Source organism: Mytilus californianus, unplaced genomic scaffold (genome assembly GCF_021869535.1).
Source record: "Mytilus californianus isolate M0D057914Y unplaced genomic scaffold, xbMytCali1.0.p SCAF_9, whole genome shotgun sequence".
Taxonomy (NCBI): Eukaryota; Metazoa; Mollusca; class Bivalvia; order Mytilida; family Mytilidae; genus Mytilus; species Mytilus californianus.
In genome coordinates this window covers 79,028-100,442 of record NW_026262745.1, presented here as the reverse complement: position 1 = coordinate 100,442, position 21,415 = coordinate 79,028, and the positions used below count along the sequence as shown (strand labels likewise).

The window sequence follows — 21,415 nt, the reverse complement described above, 5'->3', positions numbered from 1 at the left end:
TATAAAAGGCACCGACATGAAAAATATGAAACAATTCAATTGAGAAGACTAATGGCCTAATTTATAACGTAACAATTTACGAAAAACACATTATTTAACTGGTTAGATATAAAAGGTATTATTATAAAGTGCATATAAACATATAAACAGTAAAAGGTGTAAGTTATGTTGTGTGTACTATTATTTGTCTGACTTTTCTTCGTTTTTCGTTTTTTGCCATGGCATTGTCAGTTTGTTTTCGCCTTATGAGTTGAATATCCCATTGGTATCTTTCGCTTCTCTTTTAAGTAAATAGCGTTAAAAAAAAGTAATAAACATCATATTGTTACCATAATTAGCCCAGACACGAATGATACTGACGTAGCTATCTCTATTTTTCGTTTATTAACAATCTCATCTGTTGAAGTATTTGTTGAGTTTTCTGTGATTACATACAGATTGTTTTCTTGCATTGCAACATCAATCACTGAAGCCATCATCAGACTAACTACGGCTACTGCTCCTAATAACAAAATAAATTACATTTATCACTATCAAACTGGCTCCGACTACTGCACATTATAACAAAATTAATAACATATGTCAGCATCAAACTGAATCCAGTTACTGCACAGAATAACATAATTTATCTCATACATATATGTCAACATCAATCTGGCTGTAGCTACTGCAACCAAAGACAAAAAAAAAACTCAAAATACTCCGGCTACTGCACATTAACACAGTATTGATAACATATATGAACACCACTCTTGACTCCGGCTACTGCTAATTGTTATCTCAATTAACTGCCGCTATTGCAACACAAATTTTACCGACTGATTAAGACTGACTATATGTATCGATCTTAGCATTTCAATAATAGGTATTAATAGCTATATATATATATATGCAAATCTCATACCTGAATTTTTAAGAAATCTCCAAAAGTTGATTCCAGAAAGAAATATTATTGTTAAAGTTTGACTTCCGTCTGACAGTCAAGCGCATGCAGAAAGCGGGTGCATTAAATCGATTATACGGGATGTATATATATATACGCAGAACAGTTCTAATGTGTAACTGTTAAATATGATTGTCCTTACCTACAGAGAGATGTCTTGATGATCCGAAGAAAAAGTATGTCAAAGGACCAAAGAAGGCAGTGTACATTCCACATATCGGTGGCAATGTTGTCAACAAACCAAATGCCATGCCTGTAATAAAAAGAAGGCAGTGTACAATCCACATACCGGTGGCAGTGTTATCAACAAACCAAATGCCATGCCTGTAATGTCATGCCTGTAATAAAAAGAGAAGGCAGTGAACATTCCACATATCGGTGGCAGTGTTATCGACAAACCAAATATCATGCCTGTAATAAAAAAAGGAAGACAGTGTACATTCCACATATCGGTGTCAGTGTTGTCAACAAACCAAATGCCATGTCTGTAATAAAAAAAAAGACGGCATTGTACATTCCACATATCGGTGGCAATGTTATCAACAAACCAAATACCATGCATGTAATAAAAAGGAAGACAGTGGTACATTCCTCATATCGATGGCAGTGTTTTCACAATCCAAAGCCGGGTCACGCCTGAAATAGTACAATGTTATTAAGTTTCATATTTTACATTGTAGAAAGAGCAATAAGGTCATTCTGTATGTTGTGGTTTACAACTAACACGGGCTTTTAAGTCTAGATTTAATTGCATTTTGAAAACATAAAAGACAAGTTTGTTTTAATGGGTGAATTTCCAACAGCTTGTTAAAACATTTATTAATCTCCATAATTTATCAGCATCAGTTATTGATCATTTTGATTTAAATTTGCCGAGTAGCTCGGACGTAATATTGTATTATACATCAAACAAAGATATAATATTTGACAGGGACATAAGCAGGCGGCGAGCGTCTCTATCTAACATTCTATAATGAAGACTAAATTTTGTAAAAGACGTCATAAATAATGGAGTAAAAAACAATTTTTACTTTCTGTATTGTTGAATTTGTATTTACTGATTTAACCGACGTGTATTAGTTACCATCGTTTGGGGTCCGTTGTCTGTTTACAGTTAAACATAAAAGTAAAGAGCACCCATGGACATACGGTCTTTGTATAACAAATTTCGATGCTTGACTTTAGCATTATAAGCCATAATATATAATTATAAAGAGGCGAAATGCACCAAAAAAAATTTCAAAATTGTACTCTAGTAGATATTTCGTGACACATTATTAGTATCAATATTGTTCCTAAAATCATATTTATGCATCTAGTCTAAAGAAGAAACATAAAATCTCCAAATTTCGCTTTATTAAGGAACATTACCTTCGAAATACAAAGCTGATATATTTCAAATTAAAAGTCGATTTTGTTTAGAATATATATGAAGTGTTCAAAATAGAAATAAGAAGATGTGGTATGAGTGCCAATGAGACAACTCTCCATCCAAATCACAACGTGTAAAAAATATTTAAAAAGTATTGTTTAATTATATAATTTTAAACATTAATGTTTTGCTATCAGGCGAGTATCCGTTAGGCATAACTCTGGAACAGCAAATTTGGCAAATGTCTAACGTTAAATTTTAGTTTGACTGTTATTTTGTATACTGTACCCAAAATAAATAACAAATTTGATGTCAAAGAATGATATTCAAGAAACACGTTTTTTGCGCATAGTGGTCAAATACATGTAATTGCTCACTACCACCTAGTCGACACCGCTGCTGGTAATCTATTTAAAAGTAAGCAACTGTTTTGTCGATGCATATCAACTGTCAAGATGAAGAACAGGAATAAAAGCCCTGTTCATTGATAATTTTCTATGTTTTCTATGTATTGTGTACGATTTTGTCCCATGTACATTTACTCCATATCCTTTCATTTTCTATTGATTCTAGAGTTTGTCTCTAGTGCTGTGTGGAGGCAGTAGAACGTTTCCCCGTGCTTGAGGTGTAATCTCTTATAATATTTACAGTTATGGTGTGCTTGTTCATGTCAGAATTTCTCATATCAATACACCGTCAAAATTTCATGTTTGGTTAAATTTCTTCAAAATACTGTTCTGGTCATCTGTTTTGTATATTGCCCTTTCATACTATTTCAAATTGCTAGGTTTTCTTACATATATTTCGATGTGCCCCGTGCTGTCTATCATTTGGTTTTTTTTAGTTTTATATGTATTGTCTATAATTTGTTGTTTCGAAATTATTGGTCTTTTGTTGGGCAATGTATGACAAATATATGATGAAAAACCTCGCCCGTAATTATAAATTATGTAATTCATTGACCGCTCCTGTCATGTGTAACACCAAGGCATATTTTAGCGGCGATCGATGTCTTTCAAAATTAATTCACTGCACTTTTCTTGTATCCCTGGTGCTTTCGACTGGAGAACCGTCGTACACAAGCATCGCACAAGTTGGCACTCCTGGCGGGTGGGGAGCAAGAAGGTGAACTATGGTTTATTTTTATCAATAGTACCGCTTAAGTCGACGCTAGGGGCCGTCTTGACATTGTTGTAGGGTATGAATTATTCGTTCATTGTTGAAGACCCTACATCAACTGTCAAGATCAAGAACAGGAATAAAAGCCCTGTTCATTGATAATTTTCTATTTTTTCTATGTATTGTGTGCGATTTTGTCCCATGTACATTTACTCCATATCCTTTCATTTTCTATATAAAGTGGATGGCCAAAAGTTATATTCGTACAAAGTGTAATTATAAATAAGAAGATGTGGTATGAGTGCCAATGAGACAACTCTCCATCCAAGTCACAATGTATAAAAAGTTAACAATTATAGGTCAAAGTACGGCCTTCAACATGGAGCCTTGGCTCACACCGAACAGCAAGCTATAAAGGGCCCCAAAATGACTAGTGTAAAACAATTCAAACAGGAAAACCAACGGTCCAATCTATATAAAAGACGAGAAACACTTATGAACCACACCAACAAACGACAACCACTGAACAACAGGCTCCTGACTTAGGACAGGTGCATAAAAATGCATCGGGTTTAAACTTTTAACAGGCGCCAACCCTCACCCTAACCTGAGACAGTAGTGTAACATTACAACATAATAAGATTTCCATCATGTTAATTTGCTCGTGCAACTTTTAAAAAGAGGCAAACAAACACGAGATCATACTTTCTTTTTTCCTTGATCATGCATCTATTCCTCCCCTCTTTTACGACCCAAAATATACAATATACATGTAATACCGTTTCTGTACAATGTGGTTAACTGACATACCTTGAGGTATCTGCATGATGCCGACTGTAATTCCAGAGAGAATATCACTCACTAAGTATTTCTGTAAGTTATATTTTCTAAGGTTCCGTATTATAGGCACATTAGAAAACAAACATGACTTCATGTAATTTATTGATGAGTATTTCTTAGCATATTTTTTAATTCTGTCGCAAATCTTTTCGTCTGTTTTCTGTTTATAATATTTAGCATTAAAATCTACAACTCTGTGTAACCCGGTGTCTTCATTTGCTGTTATTTCCAGGATTTCTGTTTCAGGCTCTGCCATTATGTCAGTGCATAAAAATTATGTAGTTTAGATCTCCACGTGTTTTATACACAATAATCCATACACACATCAACGCACATCAACACACAAGTGTTTTGGATCAGTAATCTGCTAAAAATGCAATTTAAATGTCGTGAATGTGTAGTATGTGAAACGTCGTTCTTGCAGTGTCAGTTGTTTTGTCAGAGATATATTGCAGATATTGAATTCGTTTATAGTTCGGTCTAATTAATGCACCAAACGCATTTGTTTTGTTTCACTCATTTGTTTATAAAGCCATGAAAGCATATCATATTTAAAAGAGGTAAGAATCTAATATCTTTATTTACTTATTGACAATATATTACTTCTATTTCGTCCAGGGATATGAAGAAATAGTTAATTACCCTTTTGTTTGTAATATTGAGAGGCTTTTTATAGGGTGTTACAATGTACTTGTACATGTAAATCTACTTGGAGTTTTTCATAATTTTGATATAACCTAATTAAGGTCTTTCCTTTTCCAAAACCTCCGTAACCGTAAGCCATGTTGCTTTCAGGTTCACACTATGTATCGGTGTCACAAACACCTATCCGGAACTCACCCTGTGAGTCGTAAAATTTTGTCGGTCCAGAGTTATCCCTCCGAAACCTAAAAACCTTGTTATCATTCAAACACCGTAACCGTAATAGGTAGAAAAAAAGCAAAGGGTGAAATTTGTTCAGGACCAGACCCCGGTTCTTCGTTACATTTGGATCGAAAAGATTCAACGACTCATTGGTAGGGTTATGCCCCTTTGAAAATTAACCGGTGTCGGTTGGCCACCAAAACTCAGAAACCGTAAGTCGTAGCCACCTAGGATCTTCACCAATGATCATCAATTCATGTGACTTTGAAAATGCCTCAAGGTCAAATTTGTATGTCGACCTTGACCTTTGACCTTACACCTTGTTATGGGATAATCTCAGAAACCATTATACTTACAGAAGTTTTGAATAGTGGAAAATGTTTGGGTCATTAAGGCGCAACTTTGTTACATTTTGACCGAAGAGATTTGACCTTTCTGTAAGGGGCATAACCCCTGTTTTAGGTTTATGAAAAGACAAAATCAGCTTTTACTATATAACCAAAGGTCCTAGATCCATGGGGACTTCAACAATGACATTTGGGACCAATGACCTTGCCAAAGGTCACAAGGTCAAAGGTCAAGGTCATATCCCAGAGAGCGAATTATGTGTTTTTGACCTTATTTAAGGGATTTTTAGTGTCTTTTAAAGCTTTTTAAGGTTGACCTTGACCTTTGACCTTACAGCTTTTTTATTGGATATCTCAAAAACGGTTAATCTTACAGAAATAGTAAATAGTGAAAAATGTTTGGGTCATAAAGTCGCAACTTTTTTTACATTTGATCAAAGAGATTTGACCTTTCTGTAAGGGGCATAACCCCTGTTTTAGGTTTCTGAAAAGGCAATCGCAGCTTTTACTATATAACCAAAGGTCCTAGCCCCATGGGGTCAACAGCAATGACATAAGGGACCAATGACTTTGAGAAAGGTCACAAGGTCAAAGGTCAAGGTCATGTCCCAGAAAGCGAATTAAGTGTTTTTAACCTTATATAAAGGATTTTTAGTGTTTTCAAGCTTTTTAAGTTTGACCTTGACCTTTGACCTTACAACTTTTTATTGGATATCTCAAAAACGATTATACTTAAAAAAAAAAGTAAATAGTGAAAAATGTTTAGGTGACTAAGGCGCAACTTTTTTATATTTGACAGAAGAGATTTTACCTGTCCGTAAGGGGCATAACCCCTATTAACTGTTTCTGAAAAGACAAAATTAGCCTTAACTCTTGAACCAAAGGGTCTAGACCCATGGGGTCTTTTATACTGACATTGTGGACCAAATACCTTGACAAAGGTCAAAAGTCAAGGTCATTTTGCATATAGCGGATTATGTGTTTTTTGTCATATTTTAAGGGTTGTATGTGGTTTTTTTTAGCTTTTCAATGCATTCTACGTCTATTGAAACATATATTTTACATTACGAAAAGGAAAGACCTCTCAATTGTTCAAGAACAATTGACATTTTAATTATATAATGTCATTCTTATTTATTTATTTATTTATTTATTTATTTACAAGTTTTATCGTTTATATAAATATACATTGTTGATTTCCATTGCCTAATGCAATGTAGTCGTACATATACTAATAATTTTGCAGCTTATTTAATAGTTTTAGGTAAATAAATTGAAGAAAAACTACAGTTTCTTATTGGTGCATTCTGAATAAAATTCGGATCTATCATAACTTTCATTCGTATACACCTCTATGTCTTGTATTGTTCTGGATATGTGGTAGAGCTATATTTTTATGTTTTACATTAATTAAGGTTTTATGTTATTAGAATATATACTTGATATATTCTATTTACAGTTATTATAATTTGTAGTCTGCTAGTTTATTCAGGTAGAACATTACCTATTGATTAATATCTTTTCAATTGTTTTAGGAGGGAATTGTATGATTTAGGAGGGAATCTTTTGTTTAACTTTTCTTTGTTTTGGACAGTTGGCTAAAGTCTTGATATGAAGTGGTAGCCATTTTCTTCAGCTCATTTGGAAGTTGTTATATCTTTACTTTTGAAATAGTCTAGGACTATCATATTCTTATATAAGGTCAGTTTATTACTAATTTATTCATTACATTAACATTGCAGTTTTTTTATCTAAGAGTGTGTGATATATAAGTGTAGAATTGAATAAGTAGGTGTCAGTATTATGAAAGGTGTATGATTTAAATTGATTAAAAAGTAAATATATGTGTAAACTATTCACGATAACATATAAAGTAATAAAGGTAAACTTGATAATATAGTTTTATTTGTAAGATTTAGTAAAATATATAAAATCTGCATAAAACTGATAAAAGTATAATTTATACTTAAATTTCTAGTAACAGTAATATATAATCTATTTTAACAGTTTGTATGAGTGAGCGTTAAAAGATTTTATACTTCTATAAAGTTAATACAAGTAAATATTTGATTAACCAGATTTAAGGGGAGATAATTCTGTTTAATCTAGCAGTATTGCATAAGGTTTTTATAATTTTAATATTTTGTCTTCAGGTATTACATATATTGTAAAGAATGTAAACTGATTCAAACCAATCAGTTGGTGAAGCAAAGACCTTTGCACTACATCTGAGGTATGTTTATATGTATACAGTTTGTAATGTTCATGTTATTTTTATGTTGCTTTGCTTAAATGTATTATCTGCTTTGTGTAACCGTTGCCAATACGTAATGTCTTGTTTGCACTTACAATTGCGTTGTATTATTATGTTTAACTAACTATTTCTGGTATGATACTACAAGCGTAGCTATGTATTTAGCTGTGAACTTAGTCCGTCGTTGCATATTTTTCCATGCACGAAATACAGAGAAATATATTATGTAATCATTTAATACAGAATTCGAAATGGTGTAATATCGTTTTGTGTAGCTTGTAAAACTATTATTTTAAAGAGCAAAAGAAATCTACACAGTTTTCTTGTATGCATATAGATATATTGATTTTATAGTAATTGATTATTACCGATTGAATTGTATAAGAATTATATTTGTTATTATTTCAGGGTCACTTTTCACTTAGAATATTTACATCAATTCTGATGAAATAAAAGAACCATAGACCTATACAACGTGTTTGTGTTTTATTTGAATACAAGGTAAACACGACTACAGATATAATATTCAATTTCATGTATGATAGTGTTTTGAACAAAACGATTTGTTACATATACTGCACAAAATAGGTTATCAGCTAAACTTTTATATTCTCATATGCTGTTTATTGATATCTTTAGAATTTTTATGAGCATGTGTTATTTCTTCGAAATTTCACCATGTTCTGTGAAAAAGTTAGGTTTTTATTATGTTTTCCATTAAATTGTTTTGTTTTTTTTTATAGTATCAGCAAATGTAATCTTACTCTCAAGCATACGAATTCATTTCATCTCTATGGGTAGCAGATTCTGCTGAACAAATATTTTTGGTTCTAAAAAATATGGGATGCCTATATAAATTTTTCAATACCTTTTGTGGTTGAGATGTTGTTTCATACAATTAACAACTTTCTTTTTTGTATACAGAATATTTTAAAAATGCGTTGGTGGTTAATTAAAAAAAATATGGAAATAGCATCTTCTTCTTTGCATGATGCTGATATGACCTTATAAAGTTCTAGGATGAAGGGTGAAGGTTTGGTACCATTAAAACGTTTAAACCCGCTGCAATTGTTTGCACCTGTCCTAAGTAAGGATTCTGATGTTCAGTAGTTGTCGTTTGTTGATGTGGTTCATAAGTGTTTCTCGTTTTTTATATAGATTAGACCGTTGGTTTTCCCGTTTGAATGGTTTTACACTAGTAATTTTTGGGGCCCTTTATAGCTTGCTGTTCGGTGTGAGCCAAGGCTCCGTGTTGAAGACCGTACTTTGACCTATAATGGTTTACTTTTATAAATTTTGACTTGGATGGAGAGTTGTCTCATTGGCACTCATACCACATCTTCTTATATCTATATTGAACACACCAGCATTTGGACGCTGGCATCTAATATATATATATATATATAGACTTTGACATACCTTTTGTTTGGATGCTTGCATCCCATAAAAAATAAAATGCTTCGCCGAGCGCAGCCTGTTACAACCGCAGAGGTCGAACCCTGAACAGTTGGGGCAAGTTTGGACATAATATTCAAGCTTGATACTGTCTAAATTTGGATTGTGATCAAGTCTTTTACATAATATAGGTTTCTGATACAAAATATGAAACACCCCCCCCCCCCCCCCCCCCCCCAAACTTTTTTGAAACCCCCCAAATTTTGTTTTGAAATTTTGAAGATTATTTTCTTTTCAGGAAACTAGAAAAATGATTGTTTTGACCCCTTTTTTTGCTGAGTCATTTTCTTTAGATGCTGGGATCTGTCTTCTTTTGATGCTGGCATCTGTTTCTGTAAAAACCCGGTGGTTGTTTTGTTTAAAGGCTGATATCTTTGTTCCTTGTGATTTTTTTTTTATATATTTGACTAGGTGACTTAAGTTTAATCTCTCAATTGAAAAAGCTATTATCATTTAAATAAAAAGTCGAATATTTGGTGTTTGTTTATTATACCCCCGCTTTAAAAAAGTGGGGGTATACTGTTTTACATCTGTCTGTCCGTCTGTCCTTCCATCCGTCCGTCCGTCCGTCATTCCGTCCCATGAATATTTTTCGTCTCATCTTTCTCAGGAACTACGCCATAAGGATTTCTGAAATTTGGTTTCAGGGTTTATGTAAGTCAGCTATACCGTGTGATGCGTTTTCAGACTCATCACTCAACAAATTCCTGTTAACCGAACACTTACATCATTTTACACATGACATCCAAGTTGAAAATTTTCGTCACATTTTTCTCAGGAACTACATTACAAGGATTTCTGAAATTTGGTTTCAGGGTTTATATACGTCAGCTATACCGTGTGATGCGTTTTCAGATTCATCACTCAACAACTTCCTGTTTACTGAACACTTACATATTTTTACACTATCAAAATTATCCACTTGCGGCGGGGGTATCATCGGTGAGCAGTGGCTCGCAGTTTCACTTGTTATTTATATAAAAAAAATATAGAAAAAGCGCATAAATCTAAAACTGGTGATTATTATTGTGATGAATTACAAAAATACAAATACATGAAACAGTAATATACAATATGATATTGTATCAAAGAGTGTTTGGAGTTACTGTAGGTAAGCTTAACACCATAGCCTGCTTAATTGATATTATTGACTTACTCTACAATTCGGATTGGTGACTGCACTTTATTAAGGTGCTTCATATGAAATCTGTAAGCCTGCATTATAATTTTGTGTCTATGACAAACCCCAGTGTTTAGTTAAGGTATATATTGGCATTAAATATATAAGATATCATAAGGAGATCTGTCTTCCCCAGCTTCTTACATACAATAATACATGCACCGCTTTGATAACAATGCAAAATCTTTAAAAAATTTATTTCAATTATCAATACTGGTCTCTTTCATCTGTACTGTACTGGATATTGTCAATATCACTGGCCTTGCTGTATGCAACTTCCCATGCGGCGGCACATCATGTCATGATCTATTTTCAGTTCATTCACAAAACTTACATTTTCTTTATTAGGATCATTGTTAAGCTTGTGTCTTTTTTCTGTATTTAATATCTATCGATCATTTAATAAAATCGGTTACATGAGCTAGAGCTTTTTAACTTTTTTTATCATTAATTACTAATCTGAAATCAGCTGGAATCGCAAATGATCTGGTGCTGTTTGGATGCTTCGTCGCTTAAGTTCAACCTGTCCAGTAACTATAAAGTGTTATGATACATAATACACAACACATAAATAGTAACCGGAAAGGTACAGCCACTGCTTAAAAAAATGCTGAAACGAGAAATGAAAATCCAATCTAGTTTTTAATACACATAAATATTCTGACCAATATAAATGTTTGAAGAAATTGCTAAAATTGAGTTTCCTGTTGCTTACGTCTTTCATCCACAACAATTTGGGCTCCTATTTGTCTCTAAGGCAATTATACCTCACCGCCTTAGAATACTGTTTAAGTAGATATTCATGTAGTATAAAGTGTTAAAAATACATGTATATTGCTTTTCTCCCAAAGTTGAAAATGACTACTCATTGTTTCAAAAAAGAAAAACTACTTACACCCTAGGCCTCCCCCTCCAAGAAAACGCATGATTATTTGAAGAAACCTCCATTTAAACATCACTTTACCAAAGTTTTCCATACCAAGCCTGGTGCTTCTGCATAGTCATCAAATAAAACTATTGAAAAACCATCTAAACCACTAATTAAATGGAATTATTATGGAGCAACACACAGATCTTGACACTATCAAAGGGAGAAAAAGGTGCAATTTCATCAATGTCATTCGTTTTGGAGAAATATACCTCATTTGGAGATATTTCGTGAAATTGCAATTTATTTATTTATTTATCTATCTATATTTTAATATTTATTCATTTATTTTCTGATCATTTCTTAAAATTTAATTTACTGTATAATACAAACTTTATATGTGTTTAAAATACACAGATTTTTTGGTCGATATAAAAACATTTGTATCTATAAATAGTCAACATAGCCTATTTGTTGTGACCTTTGCGCTGAAAGGCAGTATATGGTACAAACACATACTTAATGAGCATTTACTGATAGTTTTGTAATGCTAGCATCACATCCCAGTGTGAAACTTTGCCCCGCATTAGTATTAACATAGCTGTATATTATATACATCTATGGTATTAAGTAAGTTGACCAGGATGCTATCTCCCCCGTTATGAGAGTGTGGAATGTGTTTACAGAATAGAGAATAATGGGCAAAAAAAATAAAGAATAGAGAATATATAATGAGGTGTTAAAATATAAAGAATAGAGCATAATGGGCAAAAAGTATAAAGAATAGAGAAAAATGGCCTAAAAAATTAAAGATTACAGAACCCATCCTGACCCTCAATTATCGCGTATATAAAAATAAATACAAGGTTTCTTGAGAGGTCACAGGTGAACGTCCTTATTTATGACATTAGCTTGTACAGTGAAACATCTACGTAAGTATTTATACTTTTAAAAAACCTTTTAAAAACCATAACAGCACCTCCAGGCTAATCGATACTTTTAATAATAAAGTAGGGATAAATACGGCAGCATGACTGTTCGTCCATAAGGATCGGAACCAACATGACCAAAGCGTTATGCCTTGTATTTATTTCCGAACGGTTGTCTATCATGTCTATATTTGGGATGCGAATCGACAATAACTTGTTACTTTGGAGTTATTTTTAAAGACGGGTGTTCAAGTTGAACGTTTTCTTTTTATCGGTTGTCACATCGAAAATGTTAATAAGGTCGTCATATCTGCCCGTCCTGACATAGGTAAAGGTGGAGCAAATATATCTGTTGGGCCTTTGGGATAATCATGTCCCGTTTAAAATTTCAATCACTATCGAATGATAACCAAGGACCTACAGCATCAGTCTGTTAAATATCTGCATGGCCACACTTATAAAGTCTTTTGTTTTTCATTTTCTTTAGAAATATACGTAAGTTTAATGATTTTGACCGTTATCCTATTTTGTAGACAATCTAAGACTTATGCATACATGATTCATTTTCTAATTGCGAACGATGTACTCAGTTTTCTACACACAAAATGTTTTTGTCACTACCGTTCCACAGAAAACATCACACGACAATTTGGAGACCAGGAATGATATCAAGGAAACAAAGCTGTCTCGTACCGTTCCACCGAAAACATCAGACGACAAACAGGAAACCAGTCAAGATATCAAGGATACATAGCTGTCTTATTTCAGAATACAATTATCGCTCATTTCTTGGAAAAGAAACATGTATATCCTTTCCCCAGTTGCCATGTTAATTATATGATTCTCTGCCTTTACACGAATTATATATTTTTTTCTATTAGTTGTTATTGGCTTTGAACTAGCTGTCAGTAACTGCGAGAACTCTCAGATCTGTACTTAGTGTCTTTTTGTTGTGGGGATGTATAAGTACCCTGCCACGTCCACTCTGTGCTTTTGTTTGATGTATTTCTGCTTTGTATCTATCTGATGAGTAATGCCCTTTTCAACTGATTTTTACAGTTTGTTCTTATGTTGTACTGTTACACCACTGTCCCAGGTTAGGGGAAGGGTAGGCGCCTTCAAACTAGTTTAACCCCGACACACGACAATTTGGAGACCAGGAATGATATCAAGGAAACAAAGCTGTCTCGTACCGTTCCACCGAAAACATCAGACGACAAACAGGAAACCAGTCAAGATATCAAGGATACATAGCTGTCTTATTTCAGAATACAATTATCGCTCATTTCTTGGAAAAGAAACATGTATATCCTTTCCCCAGTTGCCATGTTAATTATATGATTCTCTGCCTTTACACGAATTATATATTTTTTTCTATTAGTTGTTATTGGCTTTGAACTAGCTGTCAGTAACTGTGAGTACTCTCAGATCTGTACTTAGTGTCTTTTTGTTGTGGGGATGTATAAGTACCCTGCCACGTCCACTCTGTGCTTTTGTTTGATGTATTTCTGCTTTGTATCTATCTGATGAGTAATGCCCTTTTCAACTGATTTTTACAGTTTGTTCTTATGTTGTACTGTTACACCACTGTCCCAGGTTAGGGGAAGGGTAGGCTCCTTCAAACTAGTTTAACCCCGACACACGACAATTTGGAGACCAGGAATGATATCAAGGAAACAAAGCTGTCTCGTACCGTTCCACCGAAAACATCAGACGACAAACAGGAAACCAGTCAAGATATCAAGGATACATAGCTGTCTTATTTCAGAATACAATTATCGCTCATTTCTTGGAAAAGAAACATGTATATCCTTTCCCCAGTTGCCATGTTAATTATATGATTCTCTGCCTTTACACGAATTATATATTTTTTTCTATTAGTTGTTATTGGCTTTGAACTAGCTGTCAGTAACTGCGAGAACTCTCAGATCTGTACTTAGTGTCTTTTTGTTGTGGGGATGTATAAGTACCCTGCCACGTCCACTCTGTGCTTTTGTTTGATGTATTTCTGCTTTGTATCTATCTGATGAGTAATGCCCTTTTCAACTGATTTTTACAGTTTGTTCTTATGTTGTACTGTTACACCACTGTCCCAGGTTAGGGGAAGGGTAGGCGCCTTCAAACTAGTTTAACCCCGACACACGACAATTTGGAGACCAGGAATGATATCAAGGAAACAAAGCTGTCTCGTACCGTTCCACCGAAAACATCAGACGACAAACAGGAAACCAGTCAAGATATCAAGGATACATAGCTGTCTTATTTCAGAATACAATTATCGCTCATTTCTTGGAAAAGAAACATGTATATCCTTTCCCCAGTTGCCATGTTAATTATATGATTCTCTGCCTTTACACGAATTATATATTTTTTTCTATTAGTTGTTATTGGCTTTGAACTAGCTGTCAGTAACTGCGAGTACTCTCAGATCTGTACTTAGTGTCTTTTTGTTGTGGGGATGTATAAGTACCCTGCCACGTCCACTCTGTGCTTTTGTTTGATGTATTTCTGCTTTGTATCTATCTGATGAGTAATGCCCTTTTCAACTGATTTTTACAGTTTGTTCTTATGTTGTACTGTTACACCACTGTCCCAGGTTAGGGGAAGGGTAGGCTCCTTCAAACTAGTTTAACCCCGACACACGACAATTTGGAGACCAGGAATGATATCAAGGAAACAAAGCTGTCTCGTACCGTTCCACCGAAAACATCAGACGACAAACAGGAAACCAGTCAAGATATCAAGGATACATAGCTGTCTTATTTCAGAATACAATTATCGCTCATTTCTTGGAAAAGAAACATGTATATCCTTTCCCCAGTTGCCATGTTAATTATATGATTCTCTGCCTTTACACGAATTATATATTTTTTTCTATTATTTGTTGTTGGCTTCGAACTAGCTGTCAGTAACTGCGAGTACTCTCAGATCTGTACTTAGTGTCTTTTTGTTGTGGGGATGTATAAGTACCCTGCCACGTCCACTCTGTGCTTTTGTTTGATGTATTTCTGCTTTGTATCTATCTGATGAGTAATGCCCTTTTCAACTGATTTTTACAGTTTGTTCTTATGTTGTACTGTTACACCACTGTCCCAGGTTAGGGGAAGGGTAGGCGCCTTCAAACTAGTTTAACCCCGACACACGACAATTTGGAGACCAGGAATGATATCAAGGAAACAAAGCTGTCTTGTACCGTTCCACCGAAAACATCAGACGACAAACAGGAAACCAGTCAAGATATCAAGGATACATAGCTGTCTTATTTCAGAATACAATTATCGCTCATTTCTTGGAAAAGAAACATGTATATCCTTTCCCCAGTTGCCATGTTAATTATATGATTCTCTGCCTTTACACGAATTATATATTTTTTTCTATTAGTTGTTATTGGCTTCGAACTAGCTGTCAGTAACTGCGAGTACTCTCAGATCTGTACTTAGTGTCTTTTTGTTGTGGGGATGTATAAGTACCCTGCCACGTCCACTCTGTGCTTTTGTTTGATGTATTTCTGCTTTGTATCTATCTGATGAGTAATGTCCTTTTCAACTGATTTTTACAGTTTGTTCTTATGTTGTACTGTTACACCACTGTCCCAGGTTAGGGGAAGGGTAGGCGCCTTCAAACTAGTTTAACCCCGCCACATTCTGTATGTGGCTGTCCCAAGTCAGGAGCCAGTTGTTCAGTGGTTGTCCTTTGTTGTTGTATGTCATATTTGTTTTTCGTTCATTATTTTGTACATAAATCAGGCCGTTAGTTTTTTCTCGTTTGAATTGTTTTAGATTTGTCATTTCGGGGCCTTTTATAGCTAACTATGCGGTATGGGTTTATGGAGAGGGCTTACATAGGCTTTGCCTGTTGCCCAATCCAATTCAATTTATATGAATAAAATACGGTTAAACTAACATAAATTACATTGCATTCCATATATAGAATATGCATTTATATCAATGATTGTGATTTTCCCTCTAGAGATCTGGTATTTGGTATTGACGATGTTACAAGCCTGTGGTATTGAAATCAAATAAATGTACTTAATTCTTAAAAATCTATTACAATTTTTAATTTTGCAAAACAATGTTGAAATTGTTACAATTAACAGAGAAGAGATGAATATATGTTTTGTACGAAAATTTTAACGAGAAACGTTTTTGTTTTTAAATTACAGCTGTCGCAGGAATGACTGGATCAATGCACCGGTGATCAATGCTGTGATACCGGGTTGTTACAACCACAGTCATGTTTTATTTTGTAGAAGAAATACACAAATTATACCTTACATGAACAATTATATTTGTTGTTAAATAAAATAAATTTTCATTTACGCAAATTGAGCATAGTTATAAACAGGAACTCGTGATGCAGCATACTAATTGGTGTAACTGTTTACATAGTAAAATACTTCCGCAACACAGGTAGAACATTTATAGTGGATTCATTTGTATTTTGAAGGTTTTAAATGAGGATTAGAGTACTGCTTGGGAGAAGTCGAAATCTTTATCAGATACACATATCTCCCCTCTGCAGTTCGAGATTTACAAAAACCAGGCTGGACCAAACATTACGCTCATATCACAGGCTGGTACACGAAAAGGCTTATGTGAACGGACAATGGGTTGATGCGAGCAGTGGAAAGACATTTGATGGTAATTATGATAATATATCCTGATTTATTGATATGAAAAATGAAATAATAACTGAGACCCTTTTTGCAAGGTTTCTGATGAAATATAATCTATACTTATTTGTACTAAACATTATAAGTTACGTGTTATCCAAGACTGAATTACATTTTGATCGCCAAACAATTAAATTTTAACTCAAATCGGATCAGATCATAAATGTATTAATAGCACCATGTATCTTGGATAATTTCTTTTCCGTCATTGTGTCATCATTGTTTTGATTTTATTTTCATGATTGCAAACCGTCTTGACTTACACAGCGTGCTTAAGAATTCTTTGAGAGGTTTCACAGTTACCTTAAATAAATACTTTTAGATCTTACAGTAATACGAACGGGGTCGTTTTAATTGTCGAAATCAGTACATATTGATTGATTGTTGGTTGCTTAAAGTCTAGTGGCAAATATTTCATGCATGTTCAGGACGAGAACAAATTAACAATAAATACAATAAGTAGGTCCTGTAATAGAGGCCGTCCGGGGTAAAGGTCGGGGAAATTCGGACTGCAACGGGAAAATGAGGGTATATTGGATAAGGACCGAATTTTAGCCTTGCAACAGGCCACCTACGGATCCCTCAATGAGTTGTTGCAAGAGTTTTTCACGTGCAAAGAGCGAAGCACTCTCTTCATACGAGGTATCGGATTTAACGTCCCCATTCTGACCGAACGTGGCTGCGTTCTTGTACATCCCGCACAGTCAAACGGACGCCCAACTTTGGCAATGGTGACCATATGTCTATTCCACAGTCAACCTTGGGGTACGTTATAAAGGTACATTAGGCTACACATGTTTGAACTCCAAGTTATATTAAAATGTAGTTAACAGGAAAAACTGTTAAATTATCCAATGATTGAGCAAATATTGAATAGCCAGAATTGGGAACATACCATAGTATTTGACAAAGCATGGCAATTTATTTTGTGAAACATGAAAACAAAAATCGACACGCAATTTCGAAGATGAAGATTTAGTAGTTAAATATATGCATTTTACAACTATAGTTAGACCATGTTTATGTTTCTAGCTTTAAGTTGAAATATTGGTTTTTGAAATCTTGGCTGACAGGGGAATTCGTTTTAACTGTGTGGTATGTATAAATACGCATGTACAGAAATTATCCAGTTTTAGTCAGGATTGGGACGTTAAATCAAAAGCCTCGTGTTGGGCGTGTGCCATGTTCACTGCAACAGCTCTCTGTGGGTTCCGTATGTGGTCTTTTGCCAGGACAAATTTCTGCCCTAATTGAACAGACCCTTATTTACCAAAGGCATTCATGATTGCCCGCCCTTATATCCAGTTTTTATACCTCGGAAAACCTATTTATTGTAGTATTTGTTAGTTTGTTCTCGACCTGAATATGCATGAAACGTTTGTCACTGGACGTTGAACAAGCAACAATCAATCAACCGAAAGCGCCACATGGTTGTAAGAAAATCAGAAAATAATAACTTCTTGTTTATTTTGACCCAGCCAGAGAACGAATCAACGGCATCACAACTAGAGACAGATCATTAATTAATCAGTATCCTGCGTAGTTTGTGTGTAATGGTCTGATTAAAACTATCTGTTTTAGCAACAAAAATCGAGCATAATATTTTTTTCTCGAGGAATAAATTAAAAATAAGAAAAAAAAAAACATAGACACCTTCCCTTTTCGGTTTCCGTATTTCCAAGAACGGCATAATGTTTAAGTTTTCGATGAGTATTTTTATATATAAACATCTGCTAGTGGAATTTGGAATTCCGATTTATACTAATCAAAATCCAGTACAAATCAGAATTCTAATATCTTCTGGTAGAAATTGGGATATCCAGATGTGTACTAGGAAAATCTTGCATTGTACTAGATAATTATTAAAAAAGACACAAAAAAAGAAAAATCATGTTTTTTTCTTTAAAATGAAATAAATTTATAATCAATTATGTCTGAATCAAAAAGAGAAGAGGAAGTGCCAGTTTAATAGGAAAAGAAGCCTAATCGTATGCAGTAAGAAGTTCTGATAATCATACTGTAAAATGTATTTATGTCATCCTTTCTGGATACAGTCTACAATCCATCTACTCAAGAAAAGATAGGATGTATCCCAGACATGAATTCAGGGGATACCGAGAGGGCTATACAATGTGCTGCTGAAGCATTAGAATCATGGAAAGAAACAACTGCTAAGGTAACTTGCATTGGAAATGTAACTGAAATATTGAATTTAAAGTTTTAATCATTTTTCTGTTGGTTTAACTACACTCTGAAGACCTCATTTGCACGTGAGTACTGCTATGCAGTGAGTGAGTTCATAATATCAAGTAAGTAACATAAATTTACAAGAACCATCGCCCCCAAAGGGTTGACTGGCGTAAATAAACGGATTCACCTGCACATCCCCGATCCGATAGTAAAACAAGTGTTAAAAAGGGATTATCTATTTGATAATGCGGGATGTATTAATACGCAGCAACGTCTGGTCGAAATAGGGATGATAAAATCGATGTTTTGTGTTCTTGGTACGTTAAATGTCATTGCAACAACTCTTTAAGCTGCCATCATGTCGTTCGACCTTCTTTTCTTTGCAGAACATGCTTATCGGATTTGTTGTCAATTTGTTCTCGTCCAGAATAAACATGAAATATTTGCAACTAGACGTTAAGCAAACAACTCTTTACTTAGATTGAATGAAAAAGAGTTTTTGGTTTATGTCAATGAGCAGCAACCAAACGACAAAAAAGCACAATTCCCATTCTTTAACAATTGACAATGGTATATACAATTGGTACATTTTTTGCATTGTGAATAAATTAAACAGACACTAATAAAGATCTGCCAGCACCAAGTTCCCCAAAGCACATATGTCTTTAGTAAACTATTATAATGTGTTTATGATGAAGTTCTCAATCTTGAGTTTTCTATGAAGTGTTTACTGACTATTTAAGAATTCATTATAAATTGTTCAGTTTTGAGCCATGTAATGGTTTCGTCCGTCGTCGTGACATTTTTTTTCAAAAATATTCTCTGAAACCACTTGAACAATTCTAACCTTGGCCTGAATGATCATTACAAAATTTGAGTAAAATGTAAGTAATTGTCAAATATATAGAAAGAGGAAATCTGACCCCAGAAAAGCTCAGAATATACAAATCTACCTACGTTCAATTTTTCAAATTACCGGATTGTACCTTACCGCAGTAATTACCCGCAAATTATATTTTTTTATCATTTTAAGTAACGTGTTTTTTTTTTTCAATCTTGAAAAATGAAGATAAGCAGAAAGTTTGTAAATAGCAAAAACTAATCAGCAAAACAAGATCCTCAATGGTTTTTTTGTGATATTTTTATCCATATTTTTACAAAAATAAATATCAAAATAGCATATTTAAGTCAGTTGGACAATTGAGCTTGTAGAATTCTTTTGACAATGCTCTTGTGTGTCTTTCTTCGATTTTTATTTACATCTTGGTATCTCATTATCTTATTCATAAAATATATGTTATTATGATTTTATGATTGCAGGAAAGAAGTACTATCTTGAGACGATGGGTTGACTTATGTAACGAAAACAAAGAAGATCTAGCTAAGATTTTAACATTGGAAATGGTTTGTTCTCTTATGTTTCAAACGCTATCCTACATGTTGATGACATAATGCTTTCATTTGCTTTGTAAACACTCTTGTTATAATTGTTAACTTACAATTTATACATTTTTTTCTAATTGTTTTCTAACCTAGGTTGATAATTTTCGCTGTTGCGTTTAAACTGATACCAAATTTATATATGTTCCTTCAAAAACGTTTGGTGTCCAGTTTACCTGACGAGGAATTTAAACTTGAATCATTTTTTTGTATTGTAAATATCACTGGGATATGCTCTGCTGGTGGTTTGTCAGTCCCTTGGGATGATAATATCCCACCATATGCATGGAACTATGCTTAAGTACAGTCATGATTTAAATTACACATTCTGAATATAGTACACATTAACTAATGTTGCTGCTCCCTCAGGCAAAATGACATTAACTTAGTAGATTTTTCTGTTTAGTTTAGACCCTGTTTGGTCGTTTAACGTTTATATTATACAATAAATATGTACATAAGGATGGCTTCTTTTAACTTGTCCTATGCAGTCTGTAATGATTGGTTTTTTCAAAAGCAAAAATATAATCCTAATATTCTCGCATGATATACACGCCTGAAGTTCATCAAAAGCCCTTTTAGATGTCAAAGTAATTGGTTTTTTTATTACATCTTTGGATTTATTTTTAATAATAAGAATGTGTTATATTTACAAGACTCACCATTCTCATTAAAAGTTTAGAAATTTTATTTAATATTTTGTTTTATTCATTAGGGTAAGCCACTCCAGGAATCGATCGGAGAACTAAATTATGGAATAGGATTTCTAGAATGGTTTGCTGAAGAAGCCAGACGTGTTTATGGAGATATTGTACCCTCTCCCGCCAAATCAAAGAAACTTTTGGTACTGAAACAGCCGATAGGGGTAACTGGAATGATAACACCGGTAACTATCTTTAGTGGTTTGAAACGAATTCATACACTTTACCTAGGTAAAAT

The 21,415-nt window shown here is 33.9% G+C and overlaps 2 protein-coding genes across 7 annotated transcripts in view; one reads left to right on the top strand and one right to left on the bottom strand.

Moving 5' to 3' along the window:
- Window positions 1-317: 317 nt before the first annotated feature.
- LOC127715742 (prestin-like) lies at window positions 318-4,634 on the bottom strand. Its single transcript, XM_052221894.1, has 3 exons — window positions 4,245-4,634; window positions 1,086-1,196; window positions 318-502 (listed from the first exon to the last, which is right to left on the bottom strand). The coding sequence occupies exons 1-3, from the start codon at window positions 4,528-4,530 to the stop codon at window positions 318-320; spliced, it is 582 nt and encodes a 193-aa protein (XP_052077854.1). The 5' UTR covers window positions 4,531-4,634.
- A 43-nt stretch (window positions 4,635-4,677) lies between these two features.
- Window positions 4,678-21,415, top strand: part of LOC127716722 (glutarate-semialdehyde dehydrogenase-like) — a 30,798-nt gene continuing 14,060 nt past the window's right edge. Inside the window, exons 1-7 of one of the 6 annotated variants that reach the window (XM_052222966.1) lie at window positions 4,678-4,834; window positions 7,639-7,718; window positions 8,148-8,240; window positions 16,621-16,814; window positions 18,901-19,022; window positions 20,357-20,440; window positions 21,192-21,362. In XM_052222966.1, the coding sequence (XP_052078926.1) occupies window positions 16,628-16,814; window positions 18,901-19,022; window positions 20,357-20,440; window positions 21,192-21,362 (564 nt within the window). In that variant the 5' untranslated portion in view covers window positions 4,678-4,834; window positions 7,639-7,718; window positions 8,148-8,240; window positions 16,621-16,627. Of the gene's footprint in view, window positions 4,835-7,066; window positions 7,187-7,638; window positions 7,719-8,147; window positions 8,241-12,106; window positions 12,175-16,620; window positions 16,815-18,900; window positions 19,023-20,356; window positions 20,441-21,191; window positions 21,363-21,415 lie in introns of those variants that run through there. The other 5 variants (XM_052222967.1, XM_052222969.1, XM_052222968.1 and 2 more) reach the window with 5 other exon arrangements.

Bases quoted from the DNA above. Each gene is read 5' to 3' on its own strand.
- LOC127715742 (XM_052221894.1), bottom strand. From the start codon at position 4,530: ATGGCAGAGCCTGAAACAGAAATCCTGGAAATAACAGCAAATGAAGAC. The intron at 1,197-4,244 runs GTATGTCAGTTA...TTTTTATTACAG, and splicing joins CATCATGCAGATACCTCAAG to GCATGGCATTTGGTTTGTTG. The intron at 503-1,085 runs GTAAGGACAATC...TTTTGTTATTAG, and splicing joins ATCAAGACATCTCTCTGTAG to GAGCAGTAGCCGTAGTTAGT.